Source organism: Paramormyrops kingsleyae, chromosome 13 (assembly GCF_048594095.1).
Source record: "Paramormyrops kingsleyae isolate MSU_618 chromosome 13, PKINGS_0.4, whole genome shotgun sequence".
Classification (NCBI taxonomy): Eukaryota; Metazoa; Chordata; class Actinopteri; order Osteoglossiformes; family Mormyridae; genus Paramormyrops; species Paramormyrops kingsleyae.
The window spans coordinates 18,168,614-18,181,045 of NC_132809.1; the positions used below are offsets into that span (position 1 = coordinate 18,168,614).

Below are 12,432 nucleotides of genomic sequence, written 5' to 3' on the forward strand. Positions count from 1 at the left end.
CAGGCCACATTCACAGGGACAGACAGAGGGAGGATAAGGCCGCATTCATGTGGACAGACAGAGAAAAGGCTGTGCTCACGGGGACCAGCAACAGAGAGCAAAATGTAAGAAAAAAACAACATTTAATTTGAAACCTAAGAGAAACAAAGGAGGATGGATAGTGAGACATCACACACCATGTCTCCAGTGGGACACATTCTCTCTACTATCCTACAAAGCGGTCAGAGAGGCCAACGCAGGCACTGATGTATGGGTCCCGACTGGCAGCTGACAGCTCAAGGGCCGCTGGAAGCTATTTTACAGCGAAATGGAGACAAGGGACCTGAAATGAGTAGGAGAGAGCAAAACCAAACAGCCGCGGCGAATTCCTGCGGAGCACCCATTCCGCCTCACGCCATAATGATACCCAAGGCACACTTCAAAGGCTCTCAGCACATAAAACAACGTCAGTATGAAGGATTCTCTTCAGCACAACCCTGGACGTCATTAAAGTGTCATCACCGGACGCATGGATGCCACAGCACTGCGGAAACCTGAGTTAGCACACGACGCGGATGGAGCGAGCATAGGGTTAGGGAGCAGACGGGACTCTAACGGAGGCCCTGTGATTCATCATGCCCACCTTTAGAGCTACGCTCAGGGTCAAAGGGCAGAACAGCATCCATGCCACCAGAAATGCTTCAGGGTTACGTGATAGAGTCACAAGCTCCAGGTCATCAATTAAGCACCACAAAAAGAGAGAAAAAAACAACAACACAGACCTTTATAATCTGAGGGGAACCCTGTGTTAAAACACACAAACCAAAACACACAGATTCAACTGCGTTCCATCTAATGAAGAGATGTTCCTTGGAAAAACCAAAAATAACCCAGAACGGTTTTAAAAACAATTGCAAAAGATTATTTCCTGAAACCTTCCAATCTTTCCTCAAAACAAGAAATACAAAACTCAATTTTCAAACTATATTCACAAATCTTTTGTCTCGTCTTTCAAAATCAAGCAATCTTTGCTCCGAGCTAAACACTGCATTCAAACCATGCATCAAGCCAATTAGTACATAAACACTGCTGAGCAGTCATTACATACTACAGCCAAGAAATTAAAACACTACCAGTCAAAACTGTTGCTGGCATGTACAGAAACATGTTTACTGTGCATGTGGTCTTTTGCATGTTAAGCTGTAAAATCGGAATCCAAAAGAAAAATGTTGTTTAGCAAATATGTTTATAGTTATGTATACATAAAGCAATATGTAATGTTTGCAGCATTCAGCACAAAAAAAATTACTGTAAAAGGACAAAGTAAAAAACCCAAATGAAGGCACACAACAGAAAAATATTCTGATTTAATAAATAAGTTCTGGTAATTGATAGTTTTGTTCCAAGATTGGGGTTTTGTATGTTTACCAACACAGAAAAACTGTAAATGTTGGGTTTTTGGATGAACGACACCAAGCCCCTCGATTTCTCCAAGTTAAATTCTCTTGGCTGCACATTAGCATGTTCTTGGTGATGTCAAGCAGATCCTCCATCTTTGGAGTCACAAATCATCGTGACAATAGTGCACGTCGGTGCAGTAGTGCCTTTGGGAGGTGCAGAGCTGAGCACTGGAGCCACACGAAGGGGAAGGAGCAGAGACGCCAGAGTGGTAGAAGCAGGCAATGTAAGGATATACGTTTCAGGATGGAGAGCAGAGCTCGTCCAAAGTGGCGATACCTTCATGATTACTGGCCGGCTTCTGCATAAATCACCACTAAAACAGCGTCACGGTGACTTAGTCCAAGGCACAAATCCAGCAGTGCTCAAATAACAGAGCCTCTGGGAAACTCATATTTCCAGATATTACCATTAGTGCCACCATAACCATTAACTATAAACGCAGAATGACTTACAATGAGGAGCCAATTATCCAAAACCTCATTCAAGAACAACCAATCACGGGGTGTTCACATGGCATGCAAATGAAGGACCCCCCCCACCACCACCACCATGTTAAATCAGAGAATGTTACATAAATGCCATCATCATCTGACCTTTGGAAGAGCTCTAACCAGGCAGGTTTTTAAAAGCTCAGCTCACACTGCAGCACCGACCGTGTAACCTGGAAGGGTTTTATCCGAGTGTATTCCTCTCTGCAGGAGAGCATATACAGGTGTCACTGACACAATGTACAGTGTACATATCCCTGTGTACAGATGCAGCTACAGGTACAGGACAACCTGGGATGCAGTCCGGACATGGAACAGAGTTCTGCTACATACTAAATGAGATGCTATGAGTTTGGGTCACAGACATTGCCATTACAGCCACCTTCAGACTGCAACATAATGTCATGAGAACCCAGAGGGATGCCATCGTTTCAGCTGTCACCAGTACTTTTGTCATTCGGGGTGCATTTAAGGCCAGGCTGAGCTCGTGCATCTCCAGGAGGGTCATGCCCACCCGACTGTCGATGGAAGGAGGAAGAGGAGGGCAAGAGAAACAGAGACTGAAACAGGAGTGATGTGAGAGTTCTCTGCTAGCATAGCGCCCCCTCACTCGTGTCTTCAGCACTGTACAGGCTGACTACTCTGTGTAAGGATCATCTCTTTAAGAGGACACATCAAACAGAGTCTCTGCTGGACTGTGCTGGTATCACACTGGGGAGCTCTATTTGTTGTTTGTATTCTGTGTGAGTTTTCCATCCTTTATTTATTTCTCTTTAACCTCACACAGATAATCCAGGCAGCCGCCCAGCTGTGAATGACCAGACTGAAGTCACAGGGCACATGTTAAAACACTAGCATCATTTCTTGCTCTGTTGGGGTAACATATTGCTCATTAATTCAGAGCCAACGATCCTGGGTTCACAAACTCTGGGATTTAAAAACGTGTATCAAATACCCCTGTAAATAAACTCACACCAAACATGCATGCAATATTCATCTTTTTCAGGGGTTAATTCATACTGCATATGGCTGAAAGCAGAGGTCTGTTTTGCTACTTAAAAGGTTAATAGTATTTTTAAAACTTCAGAGTGTTTTCAGTGCGGAATGAAATCAACAGAATGAGGGTCAACGCAGGTAAAATTAACAGTGCAATCTGATCCTGGGTCAGTTTACCAGAGGCCCACCTGGCAGCTGTCTGACCCATGCCCCGAGGCAGCCCAGCACAGCAGGATTTACAGAGATCCGCTTTCCGAAAGTTCACCAAATAAGCCCGGCTGATGACAGTGTGGCGCCCCGCCCCCGGGCCGTACCGAACCTGTGCCCAGCGCCGCCTGCCCCCAGGAAGGCCGCGGGGATCAGAGGTACCGCACTCTGCTGTGGATTGCACAGCAACCCAAATGCTAATTTCATCATTTATAATGAGTGGTGTGTTTATTCGCACGTTAATTTAACTGTAACTGCATTCTTGAGGGAGATTAATTGTCTTCAATGTTACGACATATCTGTCGTACATATTGGCAATATTTCAAAAAACCAGAAGCATTGCTTTTGAAAATACTATCAAATTACAGACTACCCTGGTACAGTGTCCGAACAGTACGATGGTATGGAAAAGATACTGCCCAAGCCTACGATACGGAATAACAAATTACTCTGATATACAATAATAATAACGGCAGCCCACTTACTTGCAGCCTGTAGCCTCGCCTTACGGCTGACCAGCAGCCCAATGGGATTCTGGGCCATGCACTCATAGTCTCCCTCATCGGAAGAGCCGTCCAGCTTAGTCTTTTGGAAATGACTGATCAGCAGCGAGCCGTTGGCGAACATGGCACATCCTGGGCCCTCCAGCAGGAGCTTGCCGTTCCGCCTCCACTGCGTGGTGATTGGAGGGATCCCGTCCACCTGACAGTGAAGCATGAGGGGCTGTTCCTGCACGGCGATGATGTCGCTGGGCTCCAGGGTGAAGGTGAGCTCTGACCCCGAAAACACACCTGTGTGCACAAACAAACATGCACATCATAGAGGGAACCGCTTGTACACCGAAGCCACAACAGCACGTTCCAGAGAAGATGCCACACAGGCTGTGTAATACAGCTGAATACAGCGCAGACATAAACCCCACTGCCCAACAAGCTGCTGGGTATAACACACTTTTCACAGCAGTTTCAGAAAATGGATGGATAGATGGATAAGAGTCATGCGTATTTCTGTGTTTATAGACAAAAGGCCTTTAACATGCGCCACTGCAGGTGGCTGCTCTTAGGTGCCAAGCTCAGCCACCACCCTGTGTCACGGAGATCAAGATGAGGGAGGCAAAAGAGAATTTCCCCACAGCGTTCAATACAGTGTCCTTTTTATTATAATAAATGGCAAATAAAGCCTCATTCCTTTTCCTGCCAGGAAAGAAACTGCATTTCATTGAAGGCAACTGAGCAAACGGCAACAGACACTCCAAACACGCCACCTTATATTCAGTTTTCTGGCTGTAATATATCTCAGTGTTTGCACATGTGAAGGGCAATAGCCAAGCTGTCTTGTTTACAGTAACTAGCGGTGAATGGACACAGTGCAATTATTAATAAATATGAATAAAAACACATATGAAAATTACATGGTGCATATTATCCCCCATAGTTCAATGCAAACTTAACTGGACACGTCTGTATTTAGGTTTGTACTTACTAGTCCGTTAATTCTATGTTTTGTACTAAAACTGACAGTCAAAAACATTGTGAGGAACAAAAAAATATTTCAAAAAAATATATTTTCTCACACTGACCTCTTTAGCACTCCATACAAATGAGATGTTGAACGGTCTGTTAAAATATTTAAAAGAATGGATTCTGTTTGCAATTTTTTTCTTTTTTTTGGGGGGGGGGGTTCATCACTGATATTTGTATATATTTAAACGAATGGCGTGACATTTGAAATTCGTTGGAACTTCAAGGTGCTGTAGTCTCTCAGTCACGGAGCTGGACATCCTGCCTTAATCAGCAGTGGGGTGCTGAGACTTTGAGGGGCAGGTGCTTGACGCCGGTGGGGGGTAAATCTTGCATGATGGTCGGCGACTGAAAAGGGGCACCTTCAATCAGGCAGGTGTTCAGGCAGCCCCAGCCCCTCGAACACGTGATCGATCAGGACCCTCCAGCCTCTGTTCTCGTTTCTTGCCTTTTGCTCTCCCTGCTCTGGCTCTCCAGAGCGATTTTGTACAGATTTTGTATATCCTCCCTCTCAGGATGAATATGAAAAGATGGAAGATCAATGCCAGGCAACCTGGAAATACCAGTCAGGCGACTGTCCCGCCGTGACCTTTGGACGACCCCTTTCAGATCTCAGATAATGCGGAATGCGGCGGCCATGGATGGACTTTAGAGACGCAAAGGCCGCTGGCGCACAGCTGTGAGAGCGGCCGTGATCTCGCGCTCGAGTGCCATTAGCAAGCGAGTCGTCACACATCTCGAGGAGAGTATAGAGCTCTGATTGTTCCCAGCTCAATGTCAGCCTTACCTTGAGGACAGAGGAAAAGAAGGGGTGGATTTCACAACAGAAGAGAAACGGCCGCTTTCAGTGAGACACTCTCAGCAGCAGCACTGCTGCCCTTACGTCTTTGTCCGTGATTTCTGACAATTCTGGGATAAGAAGCTTGGAGGGACTCTGCTGCAAACGCAAGGAGGTGACCGCTAGCTGTCCACCCACGATATTATGCATCGCGTTCGGCTCGCAGAAAATGCGATTAATCAAAAAATTTGCTACAGAGCTAGACAATGAAATTTATTTCATCTTAATTTCAGCCGCAGTTTCTTCCCTTCAGAAGCCAAAGAAAGGAACAACAATAATCGAGCGTGCTATTTTTCACGAGCTGCCTGCCAACTCTTATTACGGCTTATTAACTGCACATATTTATTAGGTGACAGGCAAGGACAACAACACCATGAATCAAAACACTGGCTGCTCGCTGTGCAGAGCTGGGCTCCCCGGGGTGGGAGTGGAACACAGCTATTGGGGGTGAGGTTCACGATATCCGAGAATGCGTGCAGAACGGGGGGCACACGCTTACCGGCACAAGACACGGTCCAAGCTGTCCTTGAAACCGCACACGGTCTACATGAAACACACAGAAATGGCTGTGAAATCACAAAGGAGGGCTGCTCAACAGAGCTGAGATCCACTTACATGCAGATGTTATAATCGACATGTCCCCTGTGCCGTCTCTGGTTAGGCGCACATTTACACTGGACACGTCCGGCTACTACGCGCTGATGTCGTTTGATATGAGCAGCGGGGGTCGCACTATTTTTCATGCCCGCCACCTTTTACTGGCTCTTTGTAACGTTGTACATTTATTATGCATCATAAGCGCCTCGCGCCAAAGAGGCAAGTGCAGCAAAGCCAAGAATCAAAACACAGGCAGAGTGAAGTCAGGCTCACGAGGAACGGGAGAGGGATGCGGATATCGGGTTCGCAGCTGACGGGATCCGCTCTGTAAGCAGCAGAGGCCCCAGGTCATGGGGGGCCTGGGTCAGCGGCCGGGGGGGGGCAGGTGATGGCGTGAGAAGGGGGAACTCCAGCAGAGGGGGTGGAGGCAAAAGGGGACGCGATGACATGGAGCTGCTGTGGCGATGGAGCGTCACAGACGCTGTAGGTTCAGCTCAGGAAAGCATGCCTGCCTCTGAGCCCCCCCCCCAATTACTTTTTCCTTCCACCTTTGGAGAACTGTGTTAATGTAACCTTAGGAAAGGTCAAAGGTCAGCTTGCCCCCCACCCCATTAGAGCTGTCCCGGCTGTCGTACCTGGGCTCACAGACAAAAGGCCCAGTGATGGATCAATGGGCAAGGAAGACATTCATCCCTCTGTCAACAGGTGAATAACATTATTTATAGTATTCTAACAAAGTAATTCAAGCCAAACCAAAGCATAACAATGCACAGAGATCACAGACTGCAGTGACTATACTGCAGTGTATTTCTGTACTGTCCCTGAAAATCACCCACCAGCACACTGGAGCTCAGCCCCACACCAACCACTGCTCACCATCTCAGCAGCTGAACGTATGAACAAATCCGAGATTACTGGACTAATCCCATGGGTTTTTGGTACGAAAAACATTACCTGCCGAGCTAGATCTACTAAAACACTACTTCAATTAGAAAATCTCTCCTAAGTGCAAATATGTACACAATACTGTGGCTGTCTTCCTGACCTGTCTACCCCCTATAATGTGATGTTTGTCTATGTATGGTCGGGTTGATGGCCAGTTTTTCGCTGGTACTTGTGACTAGTGACATGGTGTATTGCAACAGCAATAAAGAGTTTTCTTCATCATCATCATCATCATCATCATCTAATGCTACATCAGACGTGTCTCACTTTCCAGCCTGTGTTTCACTCACTGGTGTGTCTGGTCATCTCTGGGGGACAGAGAGATTACATCACACAGCTGGGGGGATCCAGGGGCGTATAAAAGGGTGCCAAGACCTAAGGAAAGATCTGGAACATTAGCTGCCCCAGTGTAAATGCAGAGGTTCCCCTCTGCCTGATAAGTAGCCCCCCTCAATGCTTCAAAAAGGTGGGTTTCTGGTTTATGGGCACCAGGTTGAGTGCTCAGGAGAGGCTCTGACCTACACCCTCAGTGCCCAGGAGAGGCTCTGACCTACACCCTCAGTGCCCAGGAGAGGCTCTGACCTACACCCTCAGTGCCCAGGAGAGGCTCTGACCTACACCCTCACGAGATGCTCTGACCCTCAGCAAGTTCATCTAAGAGCCAAAGTATTGATGGAGGTGAGACTGAGCCTAATGGCCCCCTCCCTCTGGATGGCACCTGTGAGCAGAGTGGGGAGAGGAGACCATGGGGAACCCCCCCCCCCCACCGTGAATGGAGGAGGAGCCAAAGTGCCGCATGACCACACAGTAACAGGCATGGTGACCCCACAGGCCCAACAGCGCTGAACGGCTGCTTGCCTATAAGAGGGTGTGGGGGCCTACCCAACAGCCAGAGCCCCCCCGAAGTTTTGGACTACCGCTGTGTGTGGGCAGGGGAGGGCCAAATCCCCCTCCTCAGTGCTGCCGGTGCACAGGCTTAAAGGTGACATCTGAGCACGGACCCAAGAGCGTGCAGGCGAGGGACTGGGTTAAGCAGAGCAGGCCCCACCCCCTGCTTGAGAGTGCCTGAGTGACATACAACTGGAAGCTTGTGTTGTACTGATAATACCTGGCTGTTTCTCAATGCCATGAAGGCAAAGATTGTACTTGTGGTATTGACAAGACAAGTCTTGCTAACTTGCCTCCCAAGAATGAACTTGGGGTGCAGTGAATCATGGGATTGGTCTCATTTGCCAAGGATGCAACTGATGTATCCTTGATATTTGGGGAGGCAAGAACGACATCTGGGAATTTTTACCATCCTCTGTACTTCTGTTCTTGAGTATTGGAACTGAAACGGGCATGTGAGAATACAAGTACAATCAAGTACACATTGAGAAACACCGTCTACTTTGCCATTCAGAATGAGCTTCGTCAGACGAGCCAAAAAATTATAATGATAAAAATGATAATAGCTTGATGACAGATCAACAGAAGCAACATTTTTATGTAGACATGGTTTTTAGTTAAAGGGTGTGATTTAAATAAATAGTTCTATTAAGAAATTAAGTTTCTGTTTAGGGGTCCCAGAAAATAAAACCCCTTCGGGAGCATGGATGCCATTTTTTCCTGACAGTACAATTACCGATTATCCCAAAGGCTGGGCACTATCTAAAAAATAACAGGCCTGTGTCATATATTAATTAAAAAATATCAGGTTAGACGACAATATCGAAAATACCCCCACTCTCCACACACACGCATGCAGCAAAACGTGAAAGCATGAACAAAAGACAAACTAGCGACCCTCTGAACTCAGCTCGGAGGTGGGGCGCTATTAGGGCTGTTTATAATCGGGTTTTAAGTCTAAACGATTGATCGTTTGGCCATCCAAAGCAGTGCTTCATAAAGGCTTTACCCCTCATATAGTATTATTATGCTCTCCGCGTACCACCATTACGACATTATGCTTGATCACCAAGAACAACATACCGTGTAAGAGCCCGTTATTGTCACTGCACCAGGTTTACTCTGACATTTCCTCCCTCCGTGCCCGTTTGCTGCACCGTGGGTTGTTGCAGTGTGCTGCTGCTTCTTGTGTTGTATGGTCTTGGTTCGTACCTCCTCTTAGTATTTTCGCAGAGCACAGTTCGCCATGCTTTGGTAGGTAGTTACAGGTACCGGTGCACTGGCACGCCAGCCAGGGACGCCGGCAGGGAGACCATCGGGGGCCACTAATAGGGTACCGGGGAGCGCAAGCAATTTGAAGGGGATTCAAACTCATAATCATACTAATGGGATAATTGGTAGGTCCGCACCACATATTTTCTACGGTTCCGTTTATAAAATAAAATAATCCACATTTCGTTACTATTATTTTGATATGGGGTGAAAACAGGGCTGGCCAAGTATTTACTATTGCACCTCTTAAATCCGCCCCTGACATATGAGCACTCTCATCGATGAACCCCTTCCTTCAAGAGACGGACAGCTCTTAACCGTTTTCTTTGCAAAATAAGCAGTAATAACGTCACTTTTGGCAGCCCTGCTTTCTGGGGAATTAATCGGCGCCCTAAGCGATGGGGTCTGCATGCGCTTTCTTAATGGGTTTTAGTCAGCGCACAAAACCCCGGAAATGCCTTACAAACTGCGTGCCCGTCGGAAGCTCGGCTCGGCTCGGCTCGTAAGGATAAAAAATGTCAATCGCGGGCAACAAAGCGCACAGGACAGCAGGCTATTAAAGGAGAAAGGGGGCTTGGCGTTTAATAGCGGCTTACCAACAGACTGGAGCCGCGCTGGGAAGAATCTGACAAACAAAACTCTGCCTTTGACAGGTGATAAATCACTGACCCATTCCCACTTCGACATACTTTAAACTAAATAATGGGTATTATCTAAAAGAATCAATACCACAGACTGCAATAAGGCCTAAATAATAACTAGCGGTAACAAAAAAGGGGATGCGGTATTTAAACTGTTATTTGAGTTTTTGTTGATGTTACGGTTTTGTAGTATCTTTTAATAATGTGCCCTGAGGAAGGGATTCATACTGCGGTTAAGTTACAGCCTGTTGATAGACATTTTAAACCTATCTGCAGATTAGATTGATCCACTTGATTGAATCATAGGGCTAAAATCCATATTAAACTGAAATACAATATATTAATTTCCTGTCTGTTCGATCATTTTATGTTCAGTTATTTCATTATATACTGATTTCTGTTATCGCGTTCATAAGGTTTTAAGTAACAAAACAAAACTCATAGTAGGTCTATTTAATTTTCAAAATGCCCTTTTTAAATGGGAAAATCTGAACACTTAAGGGATTTCCGTATGCCCGAAACATGTCTTATTACAATCCCCGAAGTCATGCCGGTGGCCCAGGCCAGAACAGATGCTTTCTCGCTTTACTCCACACCGATTCACATGTGCGCGTCAAAAATTAATTTGCTATTAATGCGTAAAAACGTGGCACAATCACGGTAAACCAAAAACTATTTCGACCAAAATAATACAATTTCAAGCATAATCATGTATTTTACAAATGCACCTGTAATTTGGGGAGAAATTTTAGCAACAAACGTTTTCCCCCCCAAGCAGAAAACTGGCGCCTTGGGTTAGGAGTTGTGGAAAGGGAGACGCGCATACCGTTACTCCTCGCCGTAGGTGTGCGTGCATCTGCACGGCCAAACAAGACAATCATATACGGTCTGGGCTGCTCTTTAAATCGCACACGGCCGACATAAAACCATACAACCGGCTGAGATATAATAAAAGACTGTCCAACAAAACAGATACCCGTTTATATTAGGATATTTCTATCAACACGCCCCCAAAGTGATTTATGCTTAAGCGCACATTTAAACTCGACACGCATGGCCACTTTGCATCGGTATCGCACAATAGAGTAACAGCAAAATTGCATTTAATTTCCGAAAATGGGCGAATGCGATAATTGCCGTGATCCGAGGCGGACAGAGAGGCGCTGCGAGCAGGACGGAGAAGCGACGCGGCTCCAGGAATGTGTCGCCCCAATCTCGCAAAAAAGCACTTCAAGGGACATCAATAAGGACTCACCGACTGAGGCGACCAGGAGCAATCCAAGCAAGCGTGCAACTGGCCAGCGCCTTCTGGTAGCCATTTAATCACTCGCAAAACAATATTAGGCTTGAAGAAAAACAAAAGCAAAACGGGGGGAAATAAAGAAATCAGTCAAGTAGATCCTCATATTCCGAACTACATTTGTGGCTTGCAGAGTTAATGCATGTTAGCGCCATTTTGACATATATGTGTAAGGATTTTGAAAGGCGCCACTCTCTACCTGTCCTTCCCTTCGCAGCGCTCTTTGCAAACACGCGTCTACGCTCCGTTTTCCACAAACGGCGCCTCATCCCCTTTCTCTCCTCCCCCCCCCCGCCCTCTCTCGTCCCCCCCCACCCGAGGCTCAGCTAGAGAACAAAAAGATCTAACCACTTTCGAGCCCGTTAAAAGCTTGCTGATATTTAACCACTTGATATTAAATGCCACATCTATAAAATGTGGGTAACAGTTACAACGAAGATATTTTCTTTTCTTTTTTTGGGGGGGGGGGGAGGTAGCAATAAGTCAGTCAATAAATCGCCCACGCTCCAAATTAACTCCATTATATAATTCATAAATTATAATAGTAAATAAACGACCAAAGAATGAGAACATTTACTACACATGTAACATCAAACCTAGATCGGCTTCTTTGATAATATTGACCCGCATATGAACGTGTTCGATGTTCACGTTAAACTGTTTATACACAGTTCTCATACCCATGGCCCATCTTAGTTAACTTACGAAATAGGAGACGTTGAATAAGTGAGTATTTACTACCGTGCTTTTATTTTTTGAAAGGATGGAAAAAGTCAACGAAGAGCACTATATTAGCCGCTTTGGAAAATGCTTTTTGTAAAGCGACCATTTCACCCTGTTCATTAATTTAATATTATTGCAAAGTCACAGCTAGAAACAAAGGCCACTGGGAACATTCATCACTTACCCTATAGTCCCGACAATACGGGCTTCATGCACCCCCGATGGAACACAAGTGCATCACAGGTAGAAAACGGAAATTCCCCAAAACAAAGGTAGGGGTCTAGAATGGAATGGTGAGAAGCCGGTTTGGGCCCCGGCCTGGCCCTCCATATGGACCAGGTCCGGTCAGGGTATGTGGCAGATCTGGGTCATTTATACGGGAGAATGACACGGGTCACAAGATGTACAAAGCAAGAAAAACAGTGATACGTAAACATTAAGGATTTTGAGGAAAGAGCATGTACAGTTATTTCAGGCTACAAACACATTTCAAATTCACATTCAACATCAGCAAGCAAACGCACAGAACCATAAGGAGGTGATAGACAGAGAGGTAACATGGCACATTCCTCTGTGG

General features: G+C 46.1%; 1 protein-coding gene across 4 annotated transcripts in view; it reads right to left on the bottom strand.

Annotated features, from left to right (window-relative positions):
- Positions 1-11,404, bottom strand: part of LOC111846825 (immunoglobulin superfamily DCC subclass member 3-like) — a 37,153-nt gene extending 25,749 nt beyond the window's left edge. For 3 of the 4 annotated variants that reach the window (XR_002838960.2, XM_023817452.2, XM_023817451.2), the window contains exons 1-3: positions 11,332-11,404; positions 11,088-11,177; positions 3,617-3,922 (exon numbers count right to left, since the gene is read on the bottom strand). Coding sequence is in view for 3 of the 4 variants with exons in the window: in XM_023817452.2 (XP_023673220.2) it covers positions 3,617-3,922; positions 11,088-11,151 (370 nt within the window). In the remaining variant the exon portion in view is untranslated. Of the gene's footprint in view, positions 1-3,616; positions 3,923-9,002; positions 9,238-11,087; positions 11,178-11,331 lie in introns of those variants that run through there. The other variant, XM_023817453.2, reaches the window with a different exon arrangement.
- Positions 11,405-12,432: the final 1,028 nt, after the last annotated feature.